The sequence below is a fragment of the Nycticebus coucang genome, chromosome 17 (assembly GCF_027406575.1).
Source record: "Nycticebus coucang isolate mNycCou1 chromosome 17, mNycCou1.pri, whole genome shotgun sequence".
In the NCBI taxonomy this organism is placed as follows: domain Eukaryota; kingdom Metazoa; phylum Chordata; class Mammalia; order Primates; family Lorisidae; genus Nycticebus; species Nycticebus coucang.
Window position 1 is genome coordinate 86,509,534 of NC_069796.1, and position 18,420 is coordinate 86,527,953.

At 54.4% G+C, this 18,420-nt stretch overlaps 1 protein-coding gene across 6 annotated transcripts in view; it reads right to left on the reverse strand.

Annotated features, from left to right (window-relative positions):
- Positions 1 to 18,420, reverse strand: part of SORCS2 (sortilin related VPS10 domain containing receptor 2) — a 528,424-nt gene that overhangs the window by 215,887 nt on the left and 294,117 nt on the right. For all 6 annotated transcript variants that reach the window (XM_053566734.1, XM_053566733.1, XM_053566738.1 and 3 more), the window contains exon 3: positions 5,663 to 5,762. In XM_053566734.1, coding sequence (XP_053422709.1) covers positions 5,663 to 5,762 — 100 coding nt within the window. The remainder of the gene's footprint in view (positions 1 to 5,662; positions 5,763 to 18,420) is intronic.

Sequence of the window (18,420 nt, forward strand, 5' to 3'; positions counted from 1 at the left end):
TTACCAGGCAATGATGCTTCAAGCTTTGTAAAAACCTCTACTGCACAAGGGATAAAAGCATTGATTCACCACTATTTTCTGAAGAGGTGTTTTTGAAAGGAAGGGGGATAAAATTCAGGCTACCGCAAACCCAGCCTATAGGAAGAAGCTTCCTTAAATACAGCTTCTGACTCAATGGGGAAGCTGAGCAGTCACGCTGTGGGGAGTCAGAATCTGGACATGCGTGCTCTTGTGGGAGGCTCCTGCCAGTGTCAGGACAGAGTAGCTGACCTTATGCCAGGACAGCAATTGACCTTGTGCCAGTCCACTCAGCTGCTCTCAGACATAAGAGAATAAACCTGTCACCTAAGGGACAGTGCCATTTACTATAGACCATTTGCTGAGATGGCTGGGGCTTCTTCAATGGAGACCACCTGCAATACTGAACAGGCCACAGCTGGGCAGGGAAGTGGGGGCCAGATGGGAAGAGAAAGAAGGCCCCCAGCACAGGCCTCCCTCTGGGCAGGCTGAGTGATGTGGGCACCTGGGGAGTGGGAGAAAAGGAAAGACCAGGAGGAGACATTGCCAAGTTCAGGCCTTGGCTTCCCAAGGCTTGTGGGGTTAGCTAAGAGTCTGCTGATGTGGGGGGCTGGGTGTTGGGTCTGGGTTTGGGCTCCAGACAGTTGTGAGTCCAAATCCCACTTGCTACGCAGTCCCTTGATGGCTTGAGACCTTGGGCTGGCCAGTGAGCCTCCACCAGCCTATTTTCTTGTCTCTAATATGGCGGCCATAGTCACAGTCTTGGGGAGTGCTGCTTATTCCCTCGAGCAGCTCCCAGTCACTCTCAGGTCCAGGCCTGAAGGAGGGACACTGGTACAGAGCCACTGAGCTCAGTGCCTGGCACGTGGGAAGTCTCCAGCCAGCGGGGTCCCTGGAGCTCTTTGGAAAAGGCCCTGCGTTCCCGCAGACATGTGTGGGTAGCCCCAGAGATGCCGCGTGGCCTTTATACTCTGGATTTCATTTTCTAGCTCTGGTCTCTTTGGGCTCTTAGGTTCTGCACTCTCTTCAGAGGAGATTAAATCTGGAGTCTCTCTCTACATTTACTAGTTCCAGAGGCAGGAGGCCCAGGATGCCTGTTTTCTGAGAAGCTGGGGGCATTTTTCCCTTTTCTCCTTCCCTCCTGTAGTAACTTACTGACTTTAAGAGGGAATAATTTTCCATGCATTAGGCTGGAGTTTCAAGGGGGCACACTTATTTCTGAGACAAAAGCTCTGTACACCAACGGGTTTAATTTAGCCACTTTTCTCCCGGACAGGAGAGGACACCTGGCTATCAGGAGGAATAGTGAACATCGCTTGCTGGGAGGGATGGCCCATTTAGCCCCAGCTCTATTTCCCATCCCTCCATGGGACTCTCACCCCTCCCAGTAACAGAGCTGGGGGACCTCGCCATACCCTAAGCCAAAGTGTGAGGGAGGCCTGAGGATGACAGGCGCCTTCCAGGGACCCCCACCTTCCCTGCCACAAGGTTCAATACCTAGGCCTACTGCCTCCTCTTTTGTGTTGAGGCTGAGCAGCAAGTTAAGGATGGAACAGGCAGAGGAGGTCTGTCCCAGGCTGGAAAGAACATCCCCAGTAGCACATGCAGCTCTCCCACCGCCGGCCTTGATGAATCTGAGCCCACGAGTGTCGCCCCTGGATGACCCAGGCCTGTGGACTCTGCACGTCCCATCCTGGGCCCTTTGTGCTCCTTCTAGTCAACTTCCCATCTCAGGGAACAGCACCCCTTCACCCACTCCTCACGTCAGAAGGTCAGGGCATTGGGTAATCCTATCACTACCCAGCCAGGTCCAGATTCATCATCTCTCACCTGGATGTCACCTCAAAGGTGTCGGGGCAGTACGGAAGGCCACAGGATAGGTATTGGCTGAATGAATGAGGAGATGGACAGATGGATGAATGAGTGAATGGCTGATGGACTAATGAGTGGATGGGTGGTAGATGGATGAGTGTATGAGTGGACAGATGGAGGGCCCGAAATGGTGGCGGGTGGGCAGCAGCTCCCAGCACATGGCATTTTCCTGGGTCATCCGTTTGGCATCAACCTTTTTGGTGAAAATGTATGTGCATCCGTGCGCATGTGTGATTTTAGTATTCAAACCAACACAATAAATAATGGAGTAAGAGGAAAATTCACATAAATTTTTAATGTCAAACATGATACTTAAAAGTACTTCCGTGCCCTGGCCAGCTCCTTGGGGCTGTGTTTTCACATCATCCCCGGGCCAAAGGGTTCTTAGGCCGACCACAGGGACAGGCGCTGTCAGAACCAAGCTGATATGGGACTTGCAGGCAGCACAGAGCTGCACAGGGCTCCTGGGGACTGTCTGGGCCCCCAGGGCCACAGTTCATGCCACAACAATGGTAGAATGGCCTGCCCTGACATCAGGCCGGGTGTTCTTGTACTCCAAGCAAGACAAAGATGAAAAGGAATTCATTTCGTAAGACAAGTTGGAAAGTGGTCTCCAAGAAGCTATAAAGCGCTGCTCAGCCTGTAATTGTTATTAAATGGACTCTTAATAGTATTCACATCTTCCTGCAAAACCCATCCATTACCCAGTAACTCGGAGACACAGCCGCAGAGGGAGGTGCGCTCTCACACAGGCCCCCCGCAAATACAAATGAAGAGCTCTTTTCCCAAGTCAGAGTCTGCTGGGGTCGATTCTCTTCTGGCTAAACCCTGATGACGTCAGTCAACCCTTTTCCTATTCTTCCCACAACAGGGGAGGCGCAGTTTCTTAGAGGTTCTAGAAGATTCATTTCTGTTCCTCAGTGCCCAGCAAGGGAGCAGATACCTAGTGGGTACTTAATCTGTATCTCTTGTCTGTAGGAGTGGACAAAGGGTTTCCTCTGCAGCACCCAGCACGCAGACTGGACATAGTAGGACCTCTACACAGACTGGACATCTACCCATGTGCTGCATGGATGGGTGCAGGTGCCAACGTGGACTTGGAGACCAGGTCCAAGCTGTGTCAGACAGCAAGGTGACACGGAGGCACAGTGGTAGACGGAGCCGGGTGGGGATTCTGCTTGCTGGCGTCTCATTCCCATTCATTCCTGCTCTTCCCACAGGGTCTCCCTGGAAGGAGACCAAGAGGGGCTGGGATGTCAGAGCCAGGAGGGGGTCTAGAGAGCCTTCAGCTGCTCCTCTCAGGGACAGGGAAACTGAGGCCCAGAGAGGGGTGGGATCTGCCCAGAGTCACTCAGCTCGGCAGCTGTGAGACTGCAGCTGTGCCCATACAGACCCAGGCAGCACCACTGGCTCCCTTCTGCTCTGTAGCAGGGGTGCCTGGAAAGCCCAGAATAGGACAATGGGTGCCTCAGAGCCTGGCAGACCTGGCTCTGATCCCTGTACAAGGCCAAGTACAAAGCATCATGACTGCTTTTTTTTCTTTCTACCAGCTGAATTTCCTGCTCTGGGCAATGGAAGTGGTACCCAGGGTAGGCCCCAGCTCACCGTAGAACACAGGAGGATAGATCTCAGCTCACAGAAGAGGGCCTGGCACAGCATGAGTCATCACCAGGGTGGCTGAAGGACCAACAAACTATGAAAAATAGATCAATGAATGCAATGATGGAAGGCCAGTTTGCTTTATACTGCATTGAAATCTCTTTCATGGAAGGATCCCAGCCCAGCCTCAGCCCAGCCCATTGTGTCTGTACTTCCTGAGTTCCGTCTGCATGCTCAGGGCCGTGTAGGGCTGAGGGGTGGAGAGGAATCACACCTGGCCTCCGCCCTGTAGTCCACAGGGGCTGCTGTCTCCCCAAGACCACCCTTCCAGTATGAGAAGACCATACTGGGCCCCTCAAGTCTTCCCCTCTGCCCAACCAGACCCTGCACCTTGCCCTGTTCCTGGTCTCATATTAGTTCTTTCTGTAACTGTGACTGTGGCTCTTCTGCCCCTAAATGCACTTAAAACCAAATCAAGCCAAGCTCCTACCCACGGCAAGACCTCTATCAAACTGTCCACCAGCCTTTAAGTACTAAATGTATATTAACTCAGGTCACCCTTTATTCCATTATCAAGGCCCTGCTTTATAGACAAGGAAACTGAGGCACGAGGGAGTGAGGAACTTGCCCACAGGTGTGTCACGAGTGGACAAACTGTGGGGCCCGTAGCCCAGGAGTTAGGCCCTCCGCTCCCCTTGGTGTCTGACACACTCCTGACCTCCCTGACCTCTGTCTCCATCCGCACTCAGCAGGCAGCCTGTCACACCTCCGCACACAGAGGAGAAGCTTCGTGCTCAGAGGCAGAAGTGGAGGCTGCCACCTGGTTAGTCAGGTAACAAACTGCTGGCTTTGTTCCCATCTCTGATAACTGATTTGTTCTCTAAGCATGGAGGTGTGGGCAGCTGGGCCAACAGCCAGCAACCAGCCAGGCCCAGACCTGTGCTAGTGGGCAGGGCCAGGGCAATGCCCCCCATGCCCAGCACAGTCACCTGTCAGGGTCTTCACTTACTGGGCCAGGTCTGTCCCTCTGAAAGACATAGCTTGCCGGGCTACATAGCGAGGACTGGTCACCCTGGAACCACCCGTGACCCTACAGTCTCAGGTGGTTAGCGAGGAGGCTTCTGAGTTTCTTGCTAAGGATAAAGTCTACTCACAGGTACACTGGACCTGTGCATTGCATTAATTCCATCAACACAACAATGAGGACGCTGTTACCACCACTCCTCCCATGAGGAGAGGTCAGAGCTTACTCAGTCACAGAGCTAGAGCACTGGGGTGCCAGACTCAGGCCCAGGAGAAGGCCCTGACTCTCTAGTAGAGAAGTCAGGGGGTGCCCTTTCCCAGTTCCCTGCCACTTCCAGTGGGCCACTCTCACCTCCCTCTGCTCAATTTTCTGCCTGGAAAATGGGGTTATGACACTCTGTTCCTGGAGCAGTCATGGGATGAGTAAGAACAGGCCTGTGAAGCTCTGAGGGAGAAAGAGCAGGGCCAGCCCTCTGCTTGGACACACACTTCCAGGTAGGCACCTGCCCCCCACCGCCACCCCAAGGCAGCTCTCCCCACCTCTGCATTCTAGTTTTTCCCCTCAGAAAGCTTCTCAGTCAAAGTCAAGGAGAGGAAAAAACACAACAAAGTTATCTGCTTTGGATAGTGAAATATTTCCTACAGCCAGCCAGAGAGCAAAGTCAGGAAAACACCCCTCAGACCAGAGGAAAAATCAAAACCAAATCAAACTGAATAAACGAAAGCCCTTCAGAAGAACAAGCCTCCTGGGTGCTGCCTTTCCAGGATGCCAAACCGAACGAGCAGGCTCTCTCCCTGCCCCAGGGCCCGCTGACTCTGACGCTGTGCCCTGAAGGACGTGGCTTCCAGGAGAGAGGCGACACCACACCCCAGGTGATGGAGCAGTGCCTCCCTCCTCCAGGGGTCTGGCCACTGTTTAAAGTATAGTTATCAGATGATGTAAGGCAGAGTTGGGGAGCTTGGCTGGAAAGAGCGGGGTGCTCCCCACACTCACACCCCACACTCTGGACCCCACACTCTGGACCATAGTCTCAAAGCAGGAACCCGGCCAGGCTGGGCAGCGGAGTCCCAGCTCTGCAGCAAGCAGCCCAACGCAGGGAGGGCTATGTGAGCCGGAGCCTGAGCCCTGCCCACCTGCCCCAGCACCTACCTTTCTCTTATTGGTCGGGCAAATGTAGAAGTTGTCGATGACAGTAGTGACACCAGGCTGGAGGGTGAGCTTGGTATAGGATGTCCCAAAATCTGAGGACCTAGGGGGAACAGACAACAGCCATTAGCAACTTGCCTTCCAAGGAGAGCACTGGTCAAGGCATACGGTATCCAGAACCTGCCCTATGCCAGTGAGTACAGGCAGAGCACCCCAGATTCCCTGAGTGTAGCATGGGCTCCCCCAAGAACAGGTGAGGAAACAGTGCTCTGTTTTCAGTGCCTCCTATGTACTGGCGTGGCCAGGTCACCATGTCTCTCTCACAGATGATCAGCAGGAGGCTCAGAGGGCACAGTTCCCTGCCTGAAATCACTCAGCTAATAAGTGGTGGGCCCAGGATTTGAACGCTGGCCCATCTGATGCCAGGTTGGCATCCTTATTTGCTGCCAGAATACTTACCAACTATGCCAGGCATCATGATGGCTTTCCTGCTGTCTCTTACCCTCTGTGCACCCTGAGCTCCTCCAGGGAGCCCCACCCTCCACCTTGACTGCCACTTCCAGCACCGGACAGTAGGGGACAAGGGTCAGGTGCCACAGCACTGAGCTGGCCCATTGCCTGCACTTGCTGGGACCAGGCTCTCAACTCAGCAGCTCACCCTGCCCCACCAGTGATGAGAGAGAGTGAAGCTGTCAAAAGTAACATCCCATCTGTTGTTTGGAGGCCACGGACACATCAGGATACAGAATTAATTGTACACCCAGAAGACCTGAAGCCAAGGCCTCTTACTACCACCTGTTAGAAAGCGCCGGGGTTGCAAGGAATAGCCAGATCCTCGGGGATGTGCTCTCGTCCCATCCTAGCTGTCAATATGTGGTCCGGAGATAGACCCAAGGAGGGGAAAGGAATAGGGACTAAACACACAGCTATTGAGCTCCTGCTGTATACCGAGTGCACGCAGGACACCTCTATATCTAATTGCTGCTGAGATTCACAGGGGAAGCTGAGCTCAGGAGGCCATTCAGAGACCCCTCCCCCCGCCGTGAGGGTGAGAAGGTGGGCTGGAGGGCGGTGCCAGGGCCCCGCCTCAGACCCTAGTACCTTGGCTCCAAGCTGCCTCGCTGTGTGGCCGACTGTGGGGTCAGAGCTTCTCAGACCTGCCCAGTGTGTAGTCCTGGGGGGCTTCAGCATAAAAGTGAACAGCCTTCCCCCACCCCCACCAGGAGTTTTTAAATTCCCTCCCATAGTACATCCTTGGTGGTTTCTACAGGGAGACACTTCCTCCCTACATCTTTAAGTGAAACTGAGGCTTCAGAAAAATGGGTCATTCATCACCTAAGGGCCTGGGGGCCCTGTGGCCACAAGTCCCCGGTGCTGCTGTTTCCGTCTGAGGCCAGGACCAAGAGCAGCTCCTAGGCCAATGACTCGCAGGATGTCCAGTGGGGCCTGGTGACCCCAGAGAGGAGGAGGCTGGGGGGAACAAAACACCAGTGGAAGTGTAATTAGCCAGCACTTACTCTCCAAACCTCAGAGAATTGATTTTCTCTGGGAAGGGGGGAAAAAGAGGTCCATTAGCAGAGGATTAATCTGTTCCAGACGCCCAGGAAGTTCCAGAGCCCCCGCAGGAATGAGCAGCTGTGTTTAGACCTGACGCAGCTGAAGTCTGCTCTGGGCCCCTCCCTGCCCACCGGGCGGAGCCACTGAGACCCGCCTCCACCACTGCCTCCCACAGGCTTCCCAGCCAGCCCTCCCCTCCAGTCCCGCCCACCACAGGCCCCTCACCCCGAGCCACCTGCTCACACTTGCTTGCTCAAGGGCTCCCGCCTGGTGCAGCCCAACGCAGGGAGCCAGTGGACAAAGGCCCTGCTGTCTGTCCAGGCCCTTGCCTAGTGGGAGGCAGACGGCTGATAAGCAAAACAGCAGTGACAGCATCGACAGGTTGAGGCTGGGAGAAGAACATACAGCCTCATACAGCCTTGGGGGAGTGGGAGTGGGGAGTGGTGGCATCTCTGTGTCACAGAGGAAGAGGGACAGGAAGGACCTCGATCAAAGTGGCATTTGGGCACAGCCTGAAAGGGAGGCTGGGCAGGTCTGAGTAGTGCCTCAAGTTCACCTCCACCTGGGACCTGTGAGTGTGACTTTATTTGGAAACAGGGTCACAGACACATAGGGAGCACACCACATGAAGAGGAAGGCGGAGGCTAGAGTAGTAACAACAAGGGACACCAAGGACTGTGGCAACTGCCAGCTACAGAGAGAGGGAACAGTCTCCCTCAGAGCCTCTGGATGGAACCAGTCTCAGAAATATGACTGCCAGCACCATGAAAGAAGAAATTTCTTTGTTTTAAGCCCCAGTCTGTGGCACTCTGTATGGTAGCCCCATGAGGCAGCACAGTGCTCAGGTGGACAGCGCTGCAGGTGCAGGGACTGGGGGACAGGAAAGGAGGGTCAGTGTAAACCACAGGCATCACCGCTGCCAGCTGCAGAGGCCTCAGAAACTCCCTCTTCCCACAAGGTCCAGTCCTTCCGATGTCCATTAGACCCAAGGGCAGACCCAAGTTCATCCACTCCCTCGCTGATTGTGGTTTGTTTGGCTCTTCTGTGCTTCCAGTCCACAGTTAAGGCCTGGGAATCCAAGTCCATTCCCCCGTTCCATGCATTCACAGGGCTGCACAGAGGCTGGGGACCCGCCCGCGGTGAGCAGGACAGGCACTGTCCCCACACTCATGGGCGACAGGCTAGCTGGTGGGGCACCGGGGGACAGAGAAGGACTCGAGGACGAGCATGTACAGATGTAGCAGTGGCAAGCAGTGATGCTAAGGGGCACGTCCTGAAAACAAAAGTGACACCGAGGTGACATAACTCCCCAGCGGAGATGGTCCCCAGGGCCTGAGAGCGCTGGGCCTGCCCTGTTGTACGGCACTCGGGATGAACACATCCGAATGGAGACTGTATAACTTACACTGATTTCAAAGACTAAGGAGAAAACTGTAAAATATTTCATTACAATTTTTATATTGATAATATGTTGGCATAATATCTTGGATATATTGAGTTAATTAAAATCTATTATTAAATTTAATTTCCTTGTTCTTTGTTTAAGTTAATAGGCTTTATTTCTGAAAGCGCTTTCAGGTTCACAGCAAAATGGAGCAGAAAGACAGAGTTGCTGTACACCCCGCCCCCACCGCAGTGGTGCACCTGTCCCAATGGGGAAGCCACACCGACACGCCATCCTCACCTGCGTCGACAGTCTACTTCAGAGTCTAGGGTTGCTGTGTCCACTCTGCACTCAGAAAACAGCATGAGGCCAGGTGCCCCACTGCAGCATCACACAGAGCAGTGTCACTGCCCCCCGCTCCTCTGCCCCTCTGCTTCTCTGGCAACCACCGGTCTCTCCACTGTCCACATGGTCTGCCTTGTCCAGCATGTCATGGAGTTGGAACCCTGTCGTGTGTGGCCTTTTCAGAGCGGCTCTGCTCCCTTAGCACCACGCATTGAAGGACCTCCATTCTTTCCATGTCACCTGTTTCTCTTTACCTTTTAATGTGGACACAGGGACATTAAAAATCACACATTCAGCTCAAGTTCTACCCTAATGGATGGGCCAGGCTGGACAATGCACCGCAGCAGTGAGTGGCCTCCCATGGGTGTGTGCAGGGCCCTGGCGGACAGGTGCGTGTGCCAGTGGGTACCCAGAGAGACACAGGGCATGTGTCTAGACAGCGTCTGGATTGCAGGACACAGCGTGGTGGCAGGGCTCGTCACTGCCCCTGTTCCAGGAACAGCCGTGGCTGCCGGGGGGGTGGATGATGGAGCAAGAGCAAAAGGAAGGACAGGACGCAGGCCCAGGAGGGGTAGTCGGCACAACCAGGGCCTGGTGGTGTCAGGTTAAGGGAGGTGGTGGAGAGGGATGCTAACTGGGGGACCAGGAGGATGTGCGATACCTTCACGTGGGGCACTACTGGGGACATGGCGACCAGGACAGGCCCTGCGGAAGTGCAAGGTAGGGCACCTGGGCTGGCATTCCCACACTGCTACTGTTCTGCTGTGCTCCCTGGGCAGCATGTAGGGTCTCAGCCTCAGTTTCCCCTCTGAGGGCTCCCTGAGTTCCCCCAGTATGACAGGCTGTGGCCACACACCTTAACTTCCAGGCACCTACAAGTCATCTGTCCTCCTAGAATCCCTCACACTGGCGCCAAGGGCATCTGTCCCTGTGGGAAGACCCTCATCTAGACGGCGTGCGCCTGGTGAGCAGCTCATGTGTCCATTTCTCGCCTCCTCATTTCCTCCAACTGTTTCTCGAATAAGTAAACGAGTCTAGCCATGTTCATACCCGCCTCATGGAGATTTATTGCCAGGGCAGCTCTGTGTGGTCCGCACCCCTCCCTGCACTGCCGAGGCGGGAGTGTCCACCTGAGCACCAGTCTCCAGAAGGTGAAGAGTCTCTGTGCAGGCCAGGCCTGCAGGGGACATGCCACTCGGGTGCTGGGTGGCCTCGCCGCTTCTGGGAGCGCATTTATCTCTGCAGCTTGTTCTCCAAGGGCGAGGCTGTCGGAAGAAGTGTTCAGACCTTGGATTGTGGCTAGAAAACCCGAGAGTGGTGGCAGCCCTCAGGCACAGAGTCACACAGAGGCTGGGGGTGGGGAGGGGATGCGGGTAAGAGGGGCTGCTGCCCTCCATTTCCAGAGAAAGAACCAGGGAACGATGCTTCTCAGCCGACCATTACTTTAAACTCCACATAGTGTCTTCCTTCATTTTCAAAACCCACACACTAGCCCCTGTGGTCTACTAAGTGTTTTCAATGCAGTACAAGCAATAAGACTTGGCCAGACAAGGTAACGAGTGCTGAGAAGGGGAAACTGAGGCAGGGCAGGGTGAGAGTGGAGTGGCAGTGGTGAGTTAGGCTGCCCTGCCCACTTTACAGACTGGGTGCTTGTTCCCCTACGGTGCTGGGGTCAGAGTCCAAGGTTGAAGTGTGACAGGGCCATGCTTCCTCCAGAGGCTCTCAGGGAGGACCCTGCTGCCTCCTTCCATCTCCTGGTGGCTCCAGGTGGTCCTTGGCTTGTGGCCGCATCACTCTGATCCCTGCCTTTGTCTCCACATTTGACTTAGGGTCCTCCCTCAATCCAGAAAGATTTGTAGAGATGTCTGCAAAGACCCTGCTTCCAACAAAGTCACCTTGGACAGTCTTGGTGGACACGGATTCTAGGTTATCCTGTTCCACTCTCTACAGGCAGTTGCATTTATTGGGCACCTATTGTATATAAGGAAGACTCCGAATTAGCTCCTTACTTGCCTAAGTCTTATTTAAATCTGCCCCTAGCCCTGGGGAGCTCCCATTTTTCTGTGAATGAATGGAGAAAGGCAGAACCAGATGCACAGCCCAGGTGTGCAGGGTCCCCTGACTCAGTGGGAAGCCGCGAGGGTCCAAGGAGGAAGGGACCGCTGAAGGGCACAGTGGGATTTAGGCACATGGGTTTGGGGCAGGTAGGCTACACATAGCACAGTGGACCTGTGAGGGGCTAGGGTGACCTTAGTGATGGCCAATGGTTCCCCCAATGTGGACTGAGGGTCTTCTGGATGTCAGGCCCAGTGCTAGGCACTGGAGGCAGCCAGGGGTCCACACCCTGACTGTGTGACAGTGGCTAGCCAGGCAGGGGCGCTGAGAAGACAGGATAGCAGTCCACAGTGTGATGGGGGCTGAGGGGCACTTCTGCTGGCCTGTGTTGGGGTCTCCCCTGCTTGTCAGTGGACCCTAGACGTGGAAGTGGACAGGAAAAGGGAGTAGCTTAAAGTTGTGAATGAGTCTAAGAGATAGAAGGTGACACATCTCAGCCACCCAGATGGTCAGTCAGGCAGAACGCAGGACCCCTGGACCCACCCCAAACCTAAGCCACCTCCTCCCAAAGCTCATGCAGATCACCTGGTCATAGCAAGGACAGCCATCACCAAGATCACCCAAGATTCCACCAGCCATGCACCAGCTGGCACTCAAAAAGGCTTGTGGGATTCCTCTGGAGATGGTCCAGGTGTCAGACCCGGAGGCTGCGTGGCCTCAGGCAAGCAGAGTTCTCTCTCTGGGCACAGGTTCCCATTGAAAATGTGGGGATTGGGGCGGCGCCTGTGGCTCAGTGAGTAGGGCGCCGGCCCCATATGCCGAGGGTGGCAGGTTCAAACCCAGCCCCGGCCAAACTGCAACCAAAAAATAGCCGGGCGTTGTGGCGGGCGCCTGTAGTCCCAGCTGCTCGGGAGGCTGAGGCAAGAGAATCGCGTAAGCCCAAGAGTTAGAGGTTGCTGTGAGCCGTGTGATGCCACGGCACTCTACCCGAGGGCGGTGCAGTGAGACTCTGTCTCTACAAAAAAAAAAAAAAAAAAGAAATGAAAATGTGGGGATTGGATTGGATGGTGTCTGAGCTCTGGCTCTAGTAGCTCTCGCTCTTATACACCTTTCTAAGTTGTCCTAGTGACCCTGAACCTGCCCCTGAAATTCGCTCTTGAATATTGGGACAGCATCAACATCGCAGGATGGGAGTTTGTCTCGTCCAGAAGAAAGAAAGGGAGTATGGAGGAGGAGGGAAGGAGAAGAGAGGAAGAGGAGGGAAGAGTAGGGAGGGGGAGGGAGGGGGAGGGAGGGAGAAGAGAGGAAAAGGAGGGAAGAGTAGGGAGGGGGGAGGGAGGAGGGGAGAGGGAGAAGAGAGGAAGAGGAGGGAAGAGTAGAGAGAGGTGGAGGGAGGAGGAGGGAGGGAGAAGAGAGGAAGAGGAGGGAAGAGTAGGGAGGGGGAGGGAGGGGGAGGGAGGGAGAAGAGAGGAAAAGGAGGGAAGAGTAGGGAGGGGGGAGGGAGGAGGGGAGAGGGAGAAGAGAGGAAGAGGAGGGAAGAGTAGAGAGAGGTGGAGGGAGGAGGAGGGAGGGAGAAGAGAGGAAGAGGAGGGAAGAGTAGGGAGGGGGAGGGAGGGGGAGGGAGGGAGAAGAGAGGAAGAGGAGGGAAGAGTAGGGAGGGGGAGGGAGGAGGGAAGAGTAGGGAGGGGGAGGGAGGAGGGGAGAGGGAGAAGAGAGGAAGAGGAGGGAAGAGTAGAGAGAGGTGGAGGGAGGAGGAGGGAGGGAGAAGAGAGGAAGAGGAGGGAAGAGTAGGGAGGGGGAGGGAGGAGGGGAGAGGGAGAAGAGAGGAAGAGGAGGGAAGAGTAGGGAGGGGGAGGGAGGAGGGAAGAGTAGGGAGGGGGAGGGAGGAGGGGAGAGGGAGAAGAGAGGAAGAGGAGGGAAGAGTAGGGAGGGGGGAGGGAGGAGGGGAGAGGGAGAAGAGAGGAAGAGGAGGGAAGAGTAGGGAGGGGGGAGGGAGGAGGGGAGAGGGAGAAGAGAGGAAGAGGAGGGAAGAGTAGGGAGGGGGAGGGAGGAGGGAGAAGGGAGGGAGGAGGGGGAGGAGAAAGGGAAGAGGGAGGGAGGAGCGAGGAGGACAGCTCTCACTGAGCGTCTCCTTCCTCTGCCTGGCTCTCCCCAGATGCCCTGACCGGCAGTCAGTACCCATACCATCTTTAAGATTTTTTTATGGCGTCCAGCAACTAGAAAAGCAATCATTTTAATCTACATTTTTCAAATTAAAAATTTTAAAAAGCGGAGTCTAAAAATGGGCAAATAGAAATACGGAAGGCAAGCGCAGTTGGAAAATTGCTATTTGCAAATCTGCTGCTTAATTGCTGAGTGTTAGTACATATTCACTTTAAAAATGATTTAATTACGCCATTTTCCTACTCTGTAATTACCCGTTGGCAGAGACCTGTGTGCAGGGCCCACCCTCCTCAGAGTGAGCAGCCCCTGCTCTCCCAGCCAACTCCCACTGCTGCCTTGGAGGCCACACAAGTGTGACAAGGTCACCACCACCTGGGAGGCGACTGCTCCCTCCCAATAAGGCCATCTTCACACCCTCGCCATGGGCAAGGCCTGCACCTCTTTGAGACTCAGTTTCTCCATCTGCAAAAGGGTTAATGATACCGACCTCATATGCCCGTCCTGAGGATTCAAAAGTTGTGTGCAGAACCAGCACGGGGTCAGCGTGAAGTCATGGGCAAAGGCCGCCTGAGGGAAGCTGAGCTGTGCCCAGATTGTCATACTGCTACGCTGCGGGCCACTCTGGGCTTGAAGGTCCAGCTGTGTGTGGACGTGTGTTAGGTTTATGATTCTGAGTGCTGGTACCTGTTCTGCATTTAACAGCTTGGAAAGCCCCTTGTGTAGACCCCATAACCACCCTGGAGGTAGGTATTAACACCTGCTCCTTACGTGTGTGGAAACTGGCGCCCACAGGAAAGGGACTCGCCCAGAGGGACCAGGACCCTGGCCTCAGTGGAGACATCTCATGTTGAAGATGTGTTTTCCCAGCAGAGCTTTGCTCATGCTCCAGATTGGTCAGGCACGGTGTGACGTGAAATGAGGAAGGACTGATGCTGACCCTGACTTTACACAGATGACTTTGGCATTCAGGGAACCAACAGCCCACAGAACAACCTGCAAAGAGGAGGCTTCGATCTGCTGCCTGGACGTTCTAATCAAACCTCCAGGATCAGTGAGGAAAAGGAAGGAGGTGACACAGCACCTCACGAGTGAACCCACACAAGGAAATTCCAGGCGCAGCTTGAGATGTTGTGTGTGAAGGTGGGTGGGGCCGGTGAGGTGGACGAACAGGGAAGAGGGAGACACACGGAGGGGCACACGGCTTCAGGGGCAGGGGAGCCAGCACCAGGCAAGTCTCCCACACACGAGGTGGCAACAGTGACAGGATCAAACACACACCCGACGGAGACAAAAGACAAGAGGTCAGGTGGTCTCCAGTGGGAAAGGCCTCGTGGGGACGGGTTAATGAAGGCGGAGCCCACTGTGCCCTGGACACCTGCAACAGGACGGCGTGAAGGTAACTGCACCAAGACATCATGACCACATCAGGACAGGGGCTTGCCTTCCCATTTCACAGGTAAGGAAACTGAGGTGCAAGGCATATTGAAAACTTAGTGCTGTGCATAGTAGAAGGCTCCAAAGGGGTTGGGGGGCACAGCACCCAACTGATACATCCTGGACAACTCCAACGCTCTCTAGCCTGCCAGGGACCAACACTGACCTCAGCCTGTGGCAACACAGGAGCCACATTATTTCCATCTATCTCAGCCCGCACTGAGCCCAGGCAGTGACCCATACGGACTGAAAGGGCACCTGAACTCCCGGGAGCATAGCCACCCAGGGGGCTGTGCCCACTCCCTGCATCCCTCCTCAAAGCCTCATGGATTCAGCCCCCTGCTGGGGCTTTGCGGGGGTTCTACAACCACTGGCATCAGGGTTGGGAGCTGCAGTTGGGCTAAGCCTCATCCCAGAGACCTCGATTGCCCCTGCCTGTACCTTTACTAACACTTCAGGGATGGAAATTGGCGCAGGACCTCAGCTCAGACACACAGAAAAGCAGCTGGCTCCTGACCAGGGACATTCCATTTATGCCCGATGAGGATTCGATCCTCTTCAATGCCTCTCTATCAGCTCCTGTGATGAGTGAGCCCATTGGTGCTAGAGTTCCTTTCAACATATCTCTCCTGTGCACACTGCGCCAGGCTTTGGACTAGACCAGCCGTGCAGCGTGGGTGGGCAGGGAATTCCTGCACCAGTGGTCCCAGGGCTGCTCGAGTTGCTCAGGTTGTGAAGTCACCCATACCAGTTAGCCGGCAGGCCTGCGCCAAGCCCCACGTACCCCTCAATCCCAGGTTCTCCTCCGGGAGGCTGCCCCCAGACCTCCTCATGGGCCAGCACTGAAGGGATGAAAGCTGGCTGAGCAGGGAGCCTCAAAGAGCCTGACCCGGCTGCATCTGTGTCCCCCAGTAAGTGATATGTCCCAGGGCTGCTGTGGAGCAGAATATCCCCCCACCCGGGAGAGCCCCTGGTCCTGCAGGGCTGACAACAAGACACAGGCCACTGATGTGCAGCCTGAAAACGACTCCCACAGGCCTGGGGTGCTGTGTGAGCATAGCGAGAGCCCCCGCGTGTGCCTGGGTTACCTGGGGAGAGCTGGGAGAGTGGCTGCAGGCCCTGGGAGGGGAGGAGAGGGCCTGACGATGGCTGGGGTGCTGCAGGAAGTTCCCCAAGAGCAGCAGTGAAGGAGTCGGGGCAGAAGTTCTAGATGGAGGCCGCGTCTCTGGAGATACAGACAGCAGAGCCAGGAAGGCAAAGAGGCACAGCGTTACCTGGGTCTCTACCAGACACAGGGCGGGCGGCTTCACTTAATCCCGTCCCAACGGATGGCTTTTCCTGTGCAAACAAGGGGACTGAAGCACCCTGGGTGAAGCGTTTGTGCTGGGTCAGAAAGGACAAAGTAGACCCCCCCCAACTCAGGGTCCAAACCATGCCCCTTCTCTGGAGCTCCAGCTCTGTGGCCCGTGGTGCTGCCCGGTTTTATGTCTGGGGGGTTTAACATGACTCAAGGTGGGATCTTTGCTATGGCTCTAGTCCCAACTGCCAGAGTTGCTAGAATCTATTTATAACCATCCAGGCTGAATGAGGCTTGGGTCCCTGGAAGTGCCCCAGTCCCTCTCCTAGCAGGGGTAGAAGTGCCTACCGCTCTCCTTAGCACGTGGGGCCCTATCAACCTACAGCAGATATTCCTGCCTCTCTGGCTTCTCTCACAGCCCTCCACTGGGCACACTTATAAGAATCAAGATGGTCTGGGAGCCACCCTCCAGCCCCATGCCACCAGCTGGGAGAAGGCAGGGCCTGCAAGCCAGGGCCAGCAGCCACAGCAGGCGCAGGGACAGGAGCTGCAGGGGAGAGGCCACGTGCACTTGACAGCATGCTCGGCTCAATAAAAGCAAACCTTGCGTGAGCCAGGACATGGCCTGTGACCTCTGGGTTCACTGGGGGACACTCCATCTGATGGGCTGAATTTACGGCCCGGGAGAGGTAAGTCTCTGGCAGAACGAGGATGTGCACGGGCCGTGCTGTCATGTTGGATCTGGTTAGGCAGGACACAGGAGCATCTCCTACAAACAGGCCAGGCCAGTCACCTCTCTCTCCTGCTGCCTCATGTGAGTCACACTGACCTGCACATTGTCTCGGGGAGCCAACCTACGTGGGAGGATGGCAGGCCATCCTAAAGCCCAGGGTGTCATTTTAAATAGGAAGCACCCAAACAGAGTAAGACCCAAACAGGTAACAACACAAACGGGATTAGCTGGTAAAGTCTCCATCTTTCTTTAAGGCTGCATAGTATTCCATGGTGTACAGATACCACAATTTATAACTGAGATAACGCCGGAAAGGCTATGTTAACCATTGTGACAAAAATGTGTCAAATGGTCTATGAAGTGAGTGTATGATGCCCCATGATCATATCAATGTATAGAATTATGATTCAATAAAAAAAATAATAAATTAAAAAAAAATGGGATTAGCTGGAAGCTCCCTGACCCGTAACAGCACACAACTGTACGCTTCCCCATCCAGCAAGTGCCTCACGTGGAAAGAAAGCCTGCAGAAGAGAAGCAGGCCAGGCCGACGGCAGGAGCGGAGAGGGCCAAGCTGGAGCAGGCCTGGCTGAAGCGGAGCAGGGCACGTGTGAGCTGCCAAGTCAGAGGCCAGAGACGGGACTTGGGAGTAAAGCCTCAGGAGTTAACCTATCCTTGGGACCTGGAATCTATTTCGGGAAAATTTCTGAAACTTAGCACTCCACGTACAAAAATTTCCTTCCTGGCATGCAGACACATCTCGATTCTTCTTGAAATGATTTTAAAATAATGGAATAAGGACGATGGAAATCAGCTACAACAGAACAAGAAGCTCCACCTGCACCCGGGGCCATGCCCACTTCTCCCTGTTCCTGTCTAGGCCTGGTCCTCTCATCCTTATGACAGCACCCGGCACAGCAGCGCAATGACAACATGAGGGCAAAACTGACTTTAACACCAAAAGGGCAGCATTTCCCGCTTGTGTAACGTCCTATCCAGGCATGTGGCATTACTGAGGGGTCATCCCTTAGGGTGAATTTCTAAAAGTCCTTCCTACAACCATTGTGGTTGCTACCTGATGTGCACTTGGAAATCCACTTTCTGTTCGTTGCTACACCCAGCAGCAAGCAGCAGTGTCCTCCAGGAAAAACACCTTCATCTGTTTGACGCCTCCCCAGCCTGGATTATTTCCTAGGGTCCAGTCCCAGGCCCAGGGGTCCTCAGCATATTGCTCTCAGCCTCTGTACCACTTTTAAAAAAAAAAGTATAGATCCAAGAAACTCTTACAAACTCAGTATTTTAAAAACGAGAGTCCTTCTTCATTCTGAGGGTATCCTGGAACAAAATGATAACCTTTCCCCATGCCAATTCCCAAATTATAGGAGCTGACACTCTAAATTGATTTCCTAAGTAACTGTTGACTATATTCGGTTTCTGCTAAAGGCGGCCAGAATGATGCATTGAATGTTTTTAAAGAAGAGGAAAAAAATGTGTAAGACATGAGGGGAAGAGACCTGAGTGCTCAGGAGGGGTGTTCTATTTTAAACATTCTGAAGATGATTTTGATACAAAAAATGAAAATTCATTTGGAAATAAGACACAATTAGCACAAACAACCTTCCATCCCAGGAAAAGGTCAGAAAAATGCTTTGAGTCGTGAAATTGGGAAGACCCGGTTGGGAGTTTTCAGTGGCAAAAGTTATGGAATATAAAACAAAGGCTGAGCTGATGATGACTGACCAGCTAAGGCAATGGCCCCCAAAGTCACCTCCATACTGTGTCCTTAGAGTCTT